At 41.3% G+C, this 15,578-nt stretch overlaps 1 protein-coding gene across 3 annotated transcripts in view; it reads left to right on the forward strand.

Moving 5' to 3' along the window:
• Positions 1-15,578, forward strand: part of AFAP1 (actin filament associated protein 1) — a 196,308-nt gene that overhangs the window by 87,181 nt on the left and 93,549 nt on the right. For all 3 annotated transcript variants that reach the window (XM_074992439.1, XM_074992437.1, XM_074992438.1), the window contains one exon: positions 11,518-11,626. In XM_074992439.1, coding sequence (XP_074848540.1) covers positions 11,518-11,626 — 109 coding nt within the window. The remainder of the gene's footprint in view (positions 1-11,517; positions 11,627-15,578) is intronic.

Raw genomic sequence — 15,578 nt, forward strand, 5'->3', positions numbered from 1 at the left:
GTGTGCCAACTGTGTAGACGCTTCCTGAAACATGCGGATGGGATTAAGATATAAGAAAAATAAATTTATTGAATACTGAATAGGAAATTGTGTCTTTATTTTTATAAGGGAGACCAGAAAGGAATGAGTAATATTGAAATTTAGGAAGAAATCTAGAGATAAAATAGAGTCCTGTTACATTGTTACATACTGTTTCCTTTCAGAAACAAAGTTGGACATTATTTCTTTTATTCCCTTGTATTGAAAGGTCAAGTTGTATGAGTTCAATGAGAGTTCATTGATTAAAGTCATTCAAGTATGATTAAAAGCTGAATAATGATTTTAATTTAAAGATGCCTTGAGTAGCATCTGCCATAATTAACAGTATAATGCAAAAGTTTTAGTACTGTAGATTCTGTTGGCCTCTTGTTACTTTTTAGGCTACAGACAAGGACGTATGGTAGTTTATGAAGGAAAAATGTAATTAAATTAATTAAGTACACTGTATGCTGAGTTTATGTTCATCTGTTTGTTTGGAGGTTAAGGACCATGTGATAGGGCTAGCAGCCTGCTAGGCAGGGCTCTGAGAGCTTCTTAAGAGGTTTTGAAACTTAGTCCTCTTGATTACTCATCAAGCCTGAACCAAAAGGCAGGACTATCAGGAAGGTGAGGACTATATAAAGCCTGCTCCCAAATGGCAAGTGAGCTTAGCGATCGGGAGAAGCTAACAGGGGAGTTCAGTTGGGGAGTTTGAAGGGGGCTAGATATTCTTGATATTCTTTAAAATTTATTTTAAACGAAAACCGAAGCCACATGATTTAAATAAAAACCCTATCAAGAATCCAGCTGCTCAATACTGAGGCAGGGTAGTCTTTTGTTTTAAAGCAGAGGGCTGGTAGTCAGAGCTTGATTCTATCTGTCAATACTTATTATCCAGAATGGTTAGGAATGGTGTTTCATCCTTTGTTTGTTAAAGCCTGGTGATGGGTTGGATCACTTGGTGATTATCTGTTCTGTTCACATCCTGTGGGGCATCTGCCATTGGCCACTGTCAGAAGACAGGATATTGGGGCAGAGGGACCTTTGGTCTGACCTAGTATGGCTATTCTGATGATGTAAATTCTAGGCAGTGGGATGTAATGGGTTTATGAAAGGTAGATTATGTTACACTAACCCAATTTCCTTCTTTGACAGAATTATTTATTCATTTGTTTTTAGAAAAGACACGTGCAGTAGATCTGATGTACTTTAACTTAATTAAAGCATTTGACACAGTCGCACAAAGGAAAAGATTAGTTAAATTAGGGAGGATGGAGTTCATTTACAAAGATTATAAGATGAAAAAGGAACTGACTAGAAAGGGAAAGGCAGTGGGTTGAGCTGAAGAGTGGACTATTGGATCAGAACGAGGTCGCTAATAGAATTCCTCTTGGTTGGTCCTTGGACAATATTCAGTATTTTTATTAACGGCTTTGGCACAAAGGAGTGTGCTAATAAAATTTGATGATCATACATATTGGTTGTGTCTACACTACAAAAATAACTTTGAAGTTGCTTATTTCAAAGTACAACTTCAAAGTAACAGACTTCGAAGTTGAGCGTCTACACACACCCTGTTTCGAAGGTAAACTTCAAAGTAGGTCACTACACCATTCCCGGAAATGGAGTCAGGACTTTGAAGTTGGGCTCCCTTACTTCAAAGTAAACTCTAGTAAACTTCAAAGTAAAGGAAAACTTGGGTAGACTCTCTACAGGCTACTTTGAAGTAGTGCCTAAATTCAAAGTTAGCTTCAGAGTTAGTTCGTAGTCTTGACACATCCATTGGGCGCTATCATCAATGTGAATGAGAGTCCAAGTATTATACAAGAAGATCTTATTTTGGTTGTTGGGTTGATGGACTGTGGTACACAGGCAGTCAGACTAGTGTTCTGGGGGCGCTTTCTGGCCTTAGACTCTGACTTGAATACTATGGCCTTTTCTTCTTGAATTGAGTTTCAGTTTGGGAAATTGTAAACTTAGAGGCCTGATCGCTCTTGGCTCCGCAATATCGCCCCTTCCTTAATAGCTCCAGCCTCACTCCAAATTTTCTTCCCAGCTAGCACAAGAAATGTTCCAGACCTGTCTTCTCTTCTCCCGCCCCCTCCAACTGAAGCCTGCTAGGAATTGTGCTTCGTGGCTCGAGTTCCTTACTCAACAGTCTTGTATGCTCCAGGCTGGCACAAACCCTTTGTACAAGTATTTTAGATTTCTCTCTGCCATGGGGCTATGAAAGTTGTTAAATAGCATGTTCCTCTTCTCGCGTATCAAACAACTCTCTTCTTCAAATGTTCCCAAAATGCCTTTCTTCTTGGATGCATATCAGTAATGCCTTCTATTGAGTAACAAAACAGCGGGTAGCAGCCAGGAGGGTCAGCTCCCAGCTGAGCCCCAAGGTCTGACCTCCCCAGATCCAGCAAATTCTCTCAGTCAGGAACACTCAGATCCCAAGGGTTCCAGACCAGGGAAGTGCAACCTGGTTTAAGTTAATATTCTGACTGAAACCACAGTTTAGTGTTTTTAATTTGCTATTCACCTTAACCCACCATATATTATTTATAATGGATTTAGGTGTGGTGCAAGAGGAGCTTGTTTAACAATGCAGAGAAATGTGTCACAAATGTTAAGAATAGTGTTTCATGTGGTGGAAGTTGGATGGTAAAATAAAAGAAGTACATGCTTGGAAATCTAAATGGGCTCTTTGTTAAAACAGCTATTTCGAGAGATGCTGTATGCACATAGGCTGACTTCCTGGTGCCTGATGCAACCTTTTCTCCCCTTTCCAAGTTTTTTTGCTTTATGGGGCTGGTGATGCTGCAATTTCCTGATTGCAATGCAGACATACTTTTTTGTACTGGGCTGCCGTCCAGGTCCTTAGGAGGGTGTCTTGTAATTACCCAACACTATCAGGTGAGAATCCCTTCCTATCTGGTTTGCCTTTGCTTTTAGACTCATAGCTGTCTTTCCTGACAGCTTCATCTTCTGATTCCTTTTTGAGTACCAAGGGGAAGATACTTTGTGCTCAAATTCCCATTTGGCATTGAATTGTTTCTTTGAATTCTGGTACAGGGCACTGTGACTGTGATTTTTTTACATGATCTTCAGATTGTGTATAAATAATATAGATTACTTTTGAATTTCCAGTTTGCCAGGTTCTTGTCCCTAGATCAGGCTCAGTATTCAAATTAATCTATGGCTGGGAACCCTGATGTACACAGTTGCAACATCCACACTGTAGAAACTCTTGTATATTTATAAATATAGTTTAATACATTTAGCACTGTCACAAACACCCCAACCTAATAAGATAGATAGGGAATATGCATCTCTGTTTCCATATACTCTCACCATAACTTAGAACAATGTGAAGTGTTATTCATCATCTTCCCCCATCACCTTTCCCATCATCACCAGTTGCCATCATTCTGGAATTTCCCAAGGACTGTCTCATTCTCCTACCACTCCTAAGCTGGAATGGTATATTATGCTGGTGATACTATGTTAGATGCATATTCAGTAGAGGATGTATCCCTTTTTTCCTTAATTATAATTTCTCACCTTACTAATGGAGATGTCTTTTTCTTACATGTCAGTATGTCATTAATCTCAACTTATTATCATATATGACAGTTCATCACCTTGGCCCCTTTTTTGGTTAGGTATCACGTTTATCTCCTAGCCAGTTATTTTGTTCTGCTCTTAAATTGATATTTTGGGTTTATCCAAGTGTTAATGTTAAATTTGCAGTTATACATGGAAGCCACCTGTGCCATTTAAGGTTGCTTTATCTTCTCATTACCTATGTAGGTGAAAGATCCTAAATATATGCATGTTGACTTTGCTATCTTGGTGAAAGATTCCAGTGTGCTAACTTTGCCTTAGTTCTACATAAAGGATGTGGCTTGTAGGCCTTTTGTGTTATAGCCAAACTACTTTAATATACTTATTGTAACCTATTATAATAAACATATAGGCTAGTGCTACACTCCCCATAATGCCAGCAGCTTGATGCAAATGAGCAGTCTTGAAAATGCAAAATGGCTGCTCATTTTCATATTCAACCTGCTAATTTGCATATTTGCCGCAGAAAACAAACAGTGTAGGTGGGTTCTGCGAGCAAATAAAAATGCATTGTTGGCAGCCCCTTATGCCTGGAAAAATCAGGGGTAAAGGGCTGCCTGCTGACAAAGGGGGTTTTTGCTGGCAGAACCATGTCTATACTGTTTGTTTTCTGCTGTGAATATGCAAATTAGTCACTCAGATATGCAAAATGAGCAGCCATTTTACATTTTCAAGACTGCTCATTGCATCAAGCTGCCAACATTATGGGTGAGTGCAGCGCTAGCCATAATGAAAACCTTAAGAAATCTGTAAGAAAATATATAAGCAAGCAGATTAGCACTGTAGTCTACCCATAGCTTGTGCCAAGTATGTCAGATCTTGTAAAGTGCACCTTAAATTCCTAATCATAGTTCTTGACTGACTGTCCTCTAGAGAAACCACTTCCCAGAAATTGGAAAGTGCCTTCTGTCATTAAAAATGACCAGGTAATGCCAATCTTTTCCCTGGGTTGGGTGAGATTTCATGAGGCTGTAGATTCTTCATCTGTTGCCAATCACTACTTTTTGAGCATTTCACATGATTCCATATACACTCACATTTGGTCATTCATGCTGGCCAGTATTTACTACGTGTTCCCTGTTTCTTCTGATATATCTGACCATCCCTTCAGAAGGACCACTGTTATCTGTGCTGTAGTCTGGGAAGTATGCACTGCTAAGCAGTACTTTATTGGTCCCAGGGCTTGCCAGAGCTGAGCCCTGGCACCTCTGGGCTTGCTGCTTTGGTTATGAATGTATTAAAAAAAAATGCTTGACCCCGGGCACCTCTTTCATTAGAAATTAAAGACCGCTGCTAAGAGAACAAAAAACAGTCCTGCAGCACTTTAAAGACTAACAAAATGATTTATTAGGTGATGAGATTTCATGGGAAAGACCCACTTATTCAGATCTGGAAAATTCTGGTAAGTGCTGCTAAGAGTGTCTGCCACTAGGAGTGACTGTTTTGATCGGTATCTTATCCTCACATCATGCTAGAGTGTCAGTGACCATCATTTGTAGTTCTTCCAAGTTCCATTAAAGTTGCTGTGGCTAGGAAATGAAGAATACTTTTATCCAGGTGAGGCAGCCATTACCTCGTCTGTTGTGTTTGTCTAGAAAAAAATAGAATTTTAGCAAGGGCATAGAGGAAACATTGCACTTTCTTTAAGAGTATCTGTAGTTTCTTAAATGACACCAGGTAGTCAGTTTGTCAGCACCTTTGAATGAAGTGCATCCTAACATAATACAAACATTAATACTATAGGTTGACCCTCTCTAGTCTGGCACACTCTCATCCAGCAGCATCCACAATCCAGCATGATTTTAGTTAGACAGATAACCACTTATCATGGGTGTGGCCATATTTCCTGTGGTCCCGTAAAATTTGTTTGTAGCTACCAGTCCTGGCTCTCAGTGTTCTGTGCTGTTATTTAGCTGTAATTTACCCCTGAATGTCTTCTAAGAACCCAGTAAACTGTGTAAGTGTTGGTAACGCTGCTAGATAATATTGATCTCCTGTGGTTTAGCAAATTCTCTCTTCCAGCACCAGTCACGTCCCCACGGTGCCTGACTAGAGAGGTTCAACCTGTAGAAGATTATATGCCATATTGAAAAGTTTAAAAAAATAGGAACAATTTGTCTATTTACGAAGGGTTACCTGATTTTCATCAGAGTTAATCATCTTGTCTAATAAGCAAGTTAGTTGCATTTGGGGATGCTTGTCATTTACAGATGAATTAATGACATTTTGTTGAAATCAGGCTTTTTGTTTTGGTCCCTTCTTCACATTTCCATGTAAGTTCTGCTGTTAAAAAGTTACCAGAACAATTTACAACATTATAGTGAATTGAAAGATATTAACAATACAACTAGAAATAATGTGCTTTTTTCAAAAGAAAAATCCCTATAAATATGTTCTTCTTGGAGATCACTCAATAATGGGTAGGACACCTTCATGTCACCCTCCTATTTGTTAGTCCGTTGATGGGTGATCAGCCCAATTCTGGAGTCTCAGTCTTATCACAGAAGAGGCAGGTGTTGGTAGCTGTTGGAGGGGGTGCAAGGCAGTTTTTGATGTCTTTTCTAATTCTCCGCCTCTCTTCATCTGCACAGCAGTGAGACCTCTCAAATTGCACCACCCCTCATGGATTATCACTCTCCACTGGGGGACTGTCTTGGGCAATGTTCTTCCAAGTGTCAATGCCAATACTGCACTTTTTCATGCGTGCCTTCAGCATGTCCTTTAATTGCTTCCGCTAACCCCTAATGTTCCTCCATCCTTCTTCCAACTTGGAAAAATAATCTATTTTGGAAGGCGCTGATGAGACATCTGTACCATGAGATCAGTCCAATGAAGTTGGTAATGAATGATAATGGCTTCAATGCTGGTAATGTTCAACTCTTCCAAGATGCTGGTGTTCATGCACCTATCCTCCCAAGAGATATTTAGGATTCTCTTGAGGCAGAGTTGATGATATTGTTCAAGTGCCTTCAAATGATGCCTGTATGTTGTACAGGTTTCAAATGTGTACATTAGTCTTGGAACAACCATAACATCAGAATGTAGGTGCATTCATCATTTTTTTTATTTGATGTACAGAAGTGCTAGATTTCATTGAAAACAGACGGTTTATGCTGCAGACTTTGAATGTGGTCTATTTTTTCTGCTTTAAAAAGACAAAAGAAAGGTGGCTCATTATAATCAGAAAACATTCTTTATAGTGGACATTTTTGAAAAGTGCCTTCCATTATTTCTATTAATTGCATCTTTCAAATGCTGTTGTGCTGTGGTTTTTTTCATTGTTTTTAAAACTTTGTGCAGGGCAAGCAATGCAATATACATTTAAAAAAACAGGTCCTGGTTAATTCAGAAATGGATTCCATCTGTGTTGACATTGGCTGCACATGTTTACCCGCTCCAGCTGTGTGAAGTAACCAGTGTACTGAAGGGGTCGAATTCAGACAAGCACCATTTGTGTTTCATTTCCCTTCTTTTTTCCCTGCTGTTTTCTTTTTGAATAACAGTTAGACTAACTGCAAGCATTTTTTTTCAGGTCTCTATTGGAATTTTTTATTTATTGCTGAGTAAAAATAGCTTAGAAGCCTCGTGTCTGTGTTACATCAAAATATGCATGACTCTGAAGACCAATATTTCCTAGATGATTTGCTTTAATAATAGGAAGTGTGTGTGTGTGTGTGTGTATTTTTTTCTTTCTCTCTCTTGTGTGCACCCACACACACACACACACACACGCACGCGCTAGTTTTAGGCTAGACTGGCACATTAAGGTCTGCCCTGAGCAAGGAGAGGTATACCTCCAATAGCAGACTAGGGAATAAGCTGACGCCGGGAGTCACAATTCATTACGTAATTTCTCCCCTTGCTCAAAGGGAAGTAATCTGCAATTGATATAAACCAGTAGGTGATTATTTCTCTCTCTTCCCTGAGTCAGAGGAACAAAGCTTGGTCCAGTTGTGTGTGATGGGAAAGGCCAGACCCACAGACACTGCTTTCCAGACTGTGTGGAGTTGGTCAATGCAGGTAGCTCACAGCTAGCACCATTTACTCCTTTTGAACAAAAGTACAAGACAACAGGCAATCTTGCCCTCACTGCACTCTGTTTTTTAGCAGTAATAGGTATATCTATTTGTGATCTATGTGTGATGTCTACTATGCAAAAACATATCAGTTTGAAAGGCTAATTTATTTGGCTGATGTGTTCAGAATAGGCCTGCAGTTTAGCAGAATCAAAGATGCTTCTCTAAAAATGCAGCATGTTTGTGATGAAAGCTGCCATCATGGGCTGATCGGAGGTAAACCTTTTGACAGCTCACTAGTGAATGAAAGATAAAAGGTAGGGTGGAATTGACTCTAAATTGCCTTGAAAGTGAATATGAGCAACTTAGGTGTGAAAGAAAAGGAGGAGCTGGCGGGGAGATGCAAAGGGTGGGGTGACATTTCAGTATGCAGTCCACACCAGTGACCAGTTGTGCCATCATCCACCTTGCATCACAGAGTGCATCACCATGCTACACTGCTGTAGCTCCCAACCTAAACAGTTTGCCAGTCACACTCAAAGGCCAGGTCTATAGTAGACCTTAAAGTTGATATTGTATTGTATAGTGAATTGTAGATACATAATTTCAGCTACGGCAATTGTGTAGCTGGAGTTCTACAATTGACTTACCTGGCCATCTGCACAGATGGAGGCCAACAGGGAAAATCTCTCCCATTGACCTCCCTTACTCCTCACAAGATTGAGGAGTACAGGGGTCGCTTGTCGATTTTGTGCAAAATCAAATCCCGGAAGATTGACCCTCACCGAGTTGATATTCTGGATAGTGAAGACATACCTTGAGTTCTATCCAGCCAGCACACTCTAGGCACACTGGCTTCCACCAGCCTTGTTCACCACTTGCAGGCTGACACCAACATATTCTAAGTCCCAGATTTTCCCTAGTAAATGTATTCTAAAATGCCCAGCCCTCTCCTGCACAACTGAGATATTTTAAGTCCATTGCCCCTGTAGGGTAACAACAGTTTGCTCCTTGACTACTTTAATTTGAAGTTAGCAAAAAATTCAAAACACTGGATTAGTTCTGATTCAGACATAAAACAAGTTTATTGAACTGCAAAGAGAGAGATTCTAAAGGCATACAGGCATGTGGAATTTAAACCAGAAATGGTTGCTAAAGGGTAAGGATAAACACTTTCTAGTACTAAAACTTAACGAACTAGACTTGATGCAAGACAAATTCTTACCAGAGGCTGCCAGAAACTGGGCTGACCAAATTTCAGGCCAAAATCTTTCCCAAAGCCAAATGGATACTTTCTTTGTCAGCAGTCCCTATGTCCCATCTGGTGATGAAAGTGGTTCCATGATGTTTGCTAAGATGCAAATCTGTTTGTTCCTTCACCCCTTCCATGCCAAAGCCTGGCCACTTGGCAGGCAATTGCCCATCGTCTATGATGACACATGGCTAGAGGTGTCAGCTTGTCTTCTGTGGTTGAAAAACTGATTTAGCCAGACGTGTCTGGTAGGTGTGATGTACGTTTAAATGTCTGCTTATGGTTATAACTTTACATCGGATGTTGATATCCTCATTTCATTATGACTATATTATTATTAGTTTTTGAATGATACCTGACAAGGGCCGTGTCTACACTAGACCAGAACTTCAAAATGGCCATGCAAATGGCCATTTCGAAGTTTACTAATGAAGCGCTGAAATACATATTGAGCGTCTCATTAGAATGCTGGCAGCTGCGGCACTTAGAAATTGATGTGGCTTGTCCAGATGGGGCTCCTTTTTGAAAGGACCCCACCAACTTTGAAATCCTCTTATTCCTATCTGCTGTTAGGAATAAGGGGATTTCAAAGTTGGTGGGGTTCTGTCGAAAAGGAGCCCCATCTGGATGAGCCGTGCGGTGGCAAGCCGCGTCAATTTCTAAGTGCCATGGCTGCCAGCATTCTAATGAGGCGCTGAATATGCATTTCAGCACTTCATTAGTAAACTTCAAAATGGCCATGCAAATGGCCATTTCGAAGTTGTGGGCTAGTGTAGATGTAGCCAAGGTGTGTTTTGTACAAATATTACTGGATTAGTAAGTTGGCTGTGAATACAGGGAGCATTTGGTAACACATGGCCAAAGTGAGGTGCTTGGAAAAATTTTGCACCATTCTGAGTGGTTATGAGCGAAGCAAGATTGTATTTGTCAATACCAGAGAGAAGGATGTTTCAGTAATCAAAGCACAAGATGGTAAGAGTTTGGATGAGAGTTTTAGCTATGAGGATGGCTTTAAAAAGGCTACATCTTAAAGATACTATACAGCAAGAATAGGTACAATTTAAATGCAGCCTGAATCTGAAGACCTGAAATGAGGCATGATACTCAGGTTACAGGCCTCGGTGACAGAGAGGATTGTTCCTAGTGCTTTGGAAGAGGAGGTAGCAGGGAGAAGTTTGTAAGGAAGGAGGTGATTAAGAGCTCTATTCTGTGGAAGTTGAGTTTGGATCAAGACTCGCTGTCTGTAAGGAGATGATAGGACGAGATATTTTATCAGGAGGAGACAGGTTAGGAATAGAGAAGTAGGTCTGTGAGTTGTCATGACAGACATGGTAGTTGAATTTGTGTTTGCGGATGAGAGTGCTCAGAGATAAGGTATAGAGGGAGAAGAAGATGTAAAGTACCATGCTATAAACCTACAGTATTGAATAAACGTATAAAGGTTTCAGTGTGAAACTGTACAGTTATTATCCTGAAGCAAACAGAATCAAAATCTGTAAAATATTGCTGTTTTTCTACTTGTCAAAGAAATATAATTGCTGATAACCTGATATGGTAAATATCCAATACTAAAATTTGCCTCATTACTGTATCAGCCTACCAGCACCTAATATTTAGCACTTAGAACAGATCTGTATTTAAAAAGCATTTTAAAATTTAATTTAAAAAGTCAGTTTTTTTATCAGCAAGTGTTAATTTTCGGAACCATTATATTATCACCTCTCAAGGCTCTACCTAATGTTATTTGGACTAACTCATACTGTCAGCAAGTTAACATAATGGAAGAACTGACTGATCACTGGACTGTGGATGAGGTGAATTTGGAATTAAAATGGTATGAGCACAATTAGTGGAGGTTATTTATGTCCTATTACAACTTAAGTGTTTGTCTCTGGAGAGAAGCACACCATTAGCATCTTCTGCCTTGATGCTGTAAAATGGTCTGCAAAGATAAATCCTTGAATGGGCTTCCATGCAAAGCTAGTGTCCATGTGCAGAGGTCTGTTGTAGGATCCTGGGCTTACAGTTCCTAAGTGGAAAAGTTTCCAATTCCAGATGCTAGACTGCAGAAGATTTTTCACCTCTTAACATTTACAAGGAATGTTTTTAATTCAGTTTCTATCTTTTTCAGCTCGGTTCTGGTACTCTGATGATGCTGAGTGGTACCTTATTCTGCATGTTATCCCACTGGAATCACTTGCAGTATTTACAGTCAGCTACTACTCAGCCTGAGCAATGGCGACAGATTTGGGCCCCTGGTGGCTTCAGAACATATCACCAGGATATGGAAGACAGCATGGCTAAATTTCTTCTGTTGTTTTGCTAATCTCAACCAGTCACCTATTATTCTAGTATAACAAACTGTTGGGAGCATGAAACCTGGACTTGTTTTATTTCTAAAAGCTGCCCTGCTCTACAACCTCAGTTGTATAAAGGAGCATGACTGCTTCACCTTCCCGAGCATTGCTTTTCCCTATCATCACAAGAGAATTAGTTGGTATTGCTAACCGTATTAATGCTCCCCTGATAAGCAATAAATATGAACAGGCATCTTAAGTGCATTTTACTTGTCAGTGATCTCTTTTGATCTCAATAATTTGTTTCTCCTTTTAGCCACCAGATAATGGGCCTCCACCTCTACCAACCTCATCCCTTCCTGAAGGTTATTATGAGGAGGCAGTGCCACTTAGTCCCGGAAAGGCTCCTGAATATATCACCTCCAGTGAGTAATACACATTCTGTATCTTATTTTATGAAAAGTTCACTCTTATCTGTGTCTATCAGAACAGATTGTGGCTGATTTATGACAGGCTGGGGTCTGCAACCAAAATAGTGAGAAGACCCATTTTTTCAAATTCAATTACAAAATCAATATTTCAAGAACCGCAGTTCACATGAATATGAGGCAGTCCTTAATAAATAACATCAGACCATACTTTGCCTCACCCTATTTCAAGAACAGCGCGCACACGATGATTTGTGCCAGTTAGGCTGCGTCTACACGTGCACGCTACTTCGAAGTAGCGGCAGTAACTTCGAAATAGCGCCCGTCACGTCTACACGTGTTGGGCGCTATTTCGAAGTTGAAATCGACGTTAGGCGGCGAGACGTCGAAGTCGCTAACCCCATGAGCAGATGGGAATAGCGCCCTACTTCGACGTTCAACATCGAAGTAGGGACGTGTAGACGATCCGCGTCCCGCAACATCGAAATAGCGGGGTCCTCCATGGCGGCCATCAGCTGGGGGGTTGAGAGATACTCTCTCTCCAGCCCTTGCGGGGCTCTGTGGTCACCGTGGGCAGCAGCCCTTAGCCCAGGGCTTCTGGCTGCTGCTGCTGCAGCTGGGGGTCCGTGCTGCGTATACAGGGTCTGCAACTAGTTGTTGGCTCTGTGTATCTTGCACTGTTTAATGAAAGTGTGTCTGGGAGGGGCCCTTTAAGGGAGCGACTTGCTGTTGAGTCCGCCCCGTGACACTGTCTGCAGCTGTGCCTGGCTCCCTTATTTCGATGTGTGCTACTTTGCCGTGTAGACGTTCCCTCGCTGTGCCTATTTCGATGTTGGGCTGAGCAACGTCGAAGTTGAACATCGACGTTGCCGGCCCTGGAGGACGTGTAGACGTTATTCATCGAAATAGACTATTTCAATGTCGCAACATCGAAATAAGCTATTTCGAAGTTGGGTGCACGTGTAGACGTAGCCTTAGAAAGTTAAGTTACCCCCATCTCCAAGCTTTACCCTTGTCAGCCCCCAAATCCACCATCCTAGCCCCAGGGTCAACCACCATCACCCCTATCCCCACCTCTAGGCTTAACCCTCATCAGCACCAAACCAGACCCCTCCATCCCCAGGATTTACCTGCCTGAGAGGACTGCCTCTCCTGCCGCTCCACCCTGCAGCCTGGGTGTTTATTTTAAGGGCTGTTTGAAGGGAAGTGACTGATTTCCTCTGGGAGAAGCTGAAAGCCTGGGGTGGGGGGCAGACACCCTGTGGTGCCCAGAGGCAGGAAGGAGTCACTGTACCAGATGCACACCCTGGGCTAAACACAGCTGCAGCAAGCCATGCAGTCCAGCCCCACTTGTGCTGGTCTCAGTGTTGTGGGAGGTTCGAGCAGCCCTCCCTCTGTTGGCCGTCAGCTGGCCACCCTCCTCCTCTGCCTCCCCAGCATGGCTCCAGCAGGGTAGGCTCAGCTGCCCCTTCCCCCAGTTCTCATTCCTCCACATGCAGCGCACGGACAGGGTCCGGCTTCCTCTTCCGGGGCTCCCTGACACCGCTGACACCACTTTCAGCTCCAGAGGCTGCTGCCACTTAAACACAAAAACCTGAAAGCCCGTTTTAACTGCTGGCTTAGTTTAAGCGGCAGCAGCCACCAGAGCTGCAAGTGGAGCTGGCAGCAGCAGCGCTCGGCACCACAAGTGGCTCCTTAAAGAGCTGCAGGTTGCCAACCCCTGTGATAGGGGGATCAGGTAGACAGACTGGATCCCACAGCATTTTTTTTTGTGTGACCAGAACGTCCAATGCTATATTGTGACATTAGTTCAACATCAACTTGGAGACAGAGTGCTACCCCCTGATTAATCACCAAAATTGATGATCTCAGCACTTAGGCCCCCCATGATTATATCCAAATATTTACCCAGTCTAACCTAGTTTACATTGACATCACATTGGATCACAGTGCTTGAATGATGGCATGCAAGTTTAAGGAGCTGGACATTTAAGCACTAAAGGATGGATGGTGTTTTCCTGGGCTATGTTTACACTGCAGAGCTACTCTCTGTCTATGAAACGTGACCAATATTTCAAAATATTTTTTGGAATACCAGGTGCACTATTTCAGTATCCCTCATTGCAGAAGGAGTAAGGGATGCCTTGGAATAGCATGGTTTTTTGACATTTGGTGCTGTGTACAGTGCCAAACGCCAAAATAGCCTGTTTTGAAATTAAGTGAAGGGCACAGTGCAAATGTAGCCCTGACATTGGAAGGAGGCAAGAAGAGTTGTTTTACTGTTTTTATTTATTGTCTTGCAGAGTTAATTCCTCACTTATGTGTGAATACTTTTCTGCTGGAACATCATCATTCATGGCCCTAAATTTGTTAGACCAATTTTATTGTTGTTTAAATCTACATAAATGAATAAATAAAACCTGTTCTCCTAAACAAGCAGACAAGAGAAACATTATAATACTGACAAAAATCCATAGGCCATTTGTATGCAGTGTGTTAGGAAGTCCGTTGTTTTGTTTGGAAAATCATATGTATGCATAAACTCTAAACATAAAAATTGGCACTTGTTAATAGGAATAACTTAACCTAGGCAATTCAAGCCCCCACAAAAAAATAAATAAAAGTTCCAACTAATACAAAATGGATGCAGATACACTCATCCTCATCTGTGTTCAGGGACTTTCCACTCCCTGCTTCTCTTTTAGAAATATTGCAGGGTGGTCCTGCTCACACCTTCTGACCCAGTGAACTGCCAGTTCATATTTATCTGTTAAATTCAAGGGACCAGCTCAATAAGAAAATATTAGGAGCATTTTAAAGTAGTTGTTGTAGTGGGGCTAATAACCAAACTATGTAAACCAAATTTCAGACTTATTTTTATTTGCTTTCATTACTACCCAAGCTTATAGGAGCGTTTAGAGGAGGACTGAGCAACTCTTCCATAAATGAAAGGTACAACTTTTACCAAAGTTACAAACTTAACAAGTATAACTCATAACCTATGGATGATGAAGTGGGTCTTTGCCCACAAAAGCTTATGCTCCAAAATATCTGTTAGTCTTTAAGGTGCCACAGAACTTCTTTTGTTCTCGTAACCTATATTGCCCTAGCTCTGCTGAATGCTATTACCTTTTGTGTTTGTCATCCACTTTTTTAACACCTATGAAAGAATATAAGTATTGACAGCTCAGCAGCTCTGTTTATAGGTAGTAAAGACAGCAGCTTAATTCATCAGAGGCCTTCTTTAGTGCATGTTATCCATCTACTCTAGCAAAATTCTGACTGAGCTCTTTTGTGCCAGCTTGTCTTTTGGCTTTGAGAATGACGTGAACGTATGTGACTGAAATAAAACCACCAAACTCATTTTACTTGTAACCGCAGCAGCTGGTATATGGTGGTGTTTCAGAAGTGGATGCGATTGAGAAGATGCAGATTCTGTGGGTCCAGGCTATAAGAGCAGCAGCATGAGGCGACTGAGGGAACTCTTGCTTTACTGGGTCAAATAAATCTTCAAACAGATACAGCTATCTGTAGTATGTGTTTCTTCAGACAGTAGAACCTCAGAGTTTACCGACACCTTGCGGAGGAAGTTTGTTCATAACTCTAAAATCGTCTTTACTCTGACCAAAACGTGATGATTCTTTCAGAACACTGCCTTAACACAGCTTTGAAACTTTGCCAGCTATGCAGAAGAAAAATGCCGCTTTTAACCATCTTATTTTAAATGAAACAAGCATAGAAACAGTTTGTTTATCAGGTCAAATTGTTGTTTAGATTTTCCATTATTTTTAGTAGTTTACTGTATTTTACTGTACTATATTTGTTTTCTCTCTCTCTCTCTCTCTCTCGCTGCTGCTGCTGCTGCTACCTGATTGCCCACTTTCCGCACTAAGGCTATGTCTACACTTGCCCCATAATTTTAGGGAGCAAAGGCATTTCAAAGTGCCTG

The sequence above is a fragment of the Carettochelys insculpta genome, chromosome 4 (genome assembly GCF_033958435.1).
Source record: "Carettochelys insculpta isolate YL-2023 chromosome 4, ASM3395843v1, whole genome shotgun sequence".
In the NCBI taxonomy this organism is placed as follows: Eukaryota; Metazoa; Chordata; order Testudines; family Carettochelyidae; genus Carettochelys; species Carettochelys insculpta.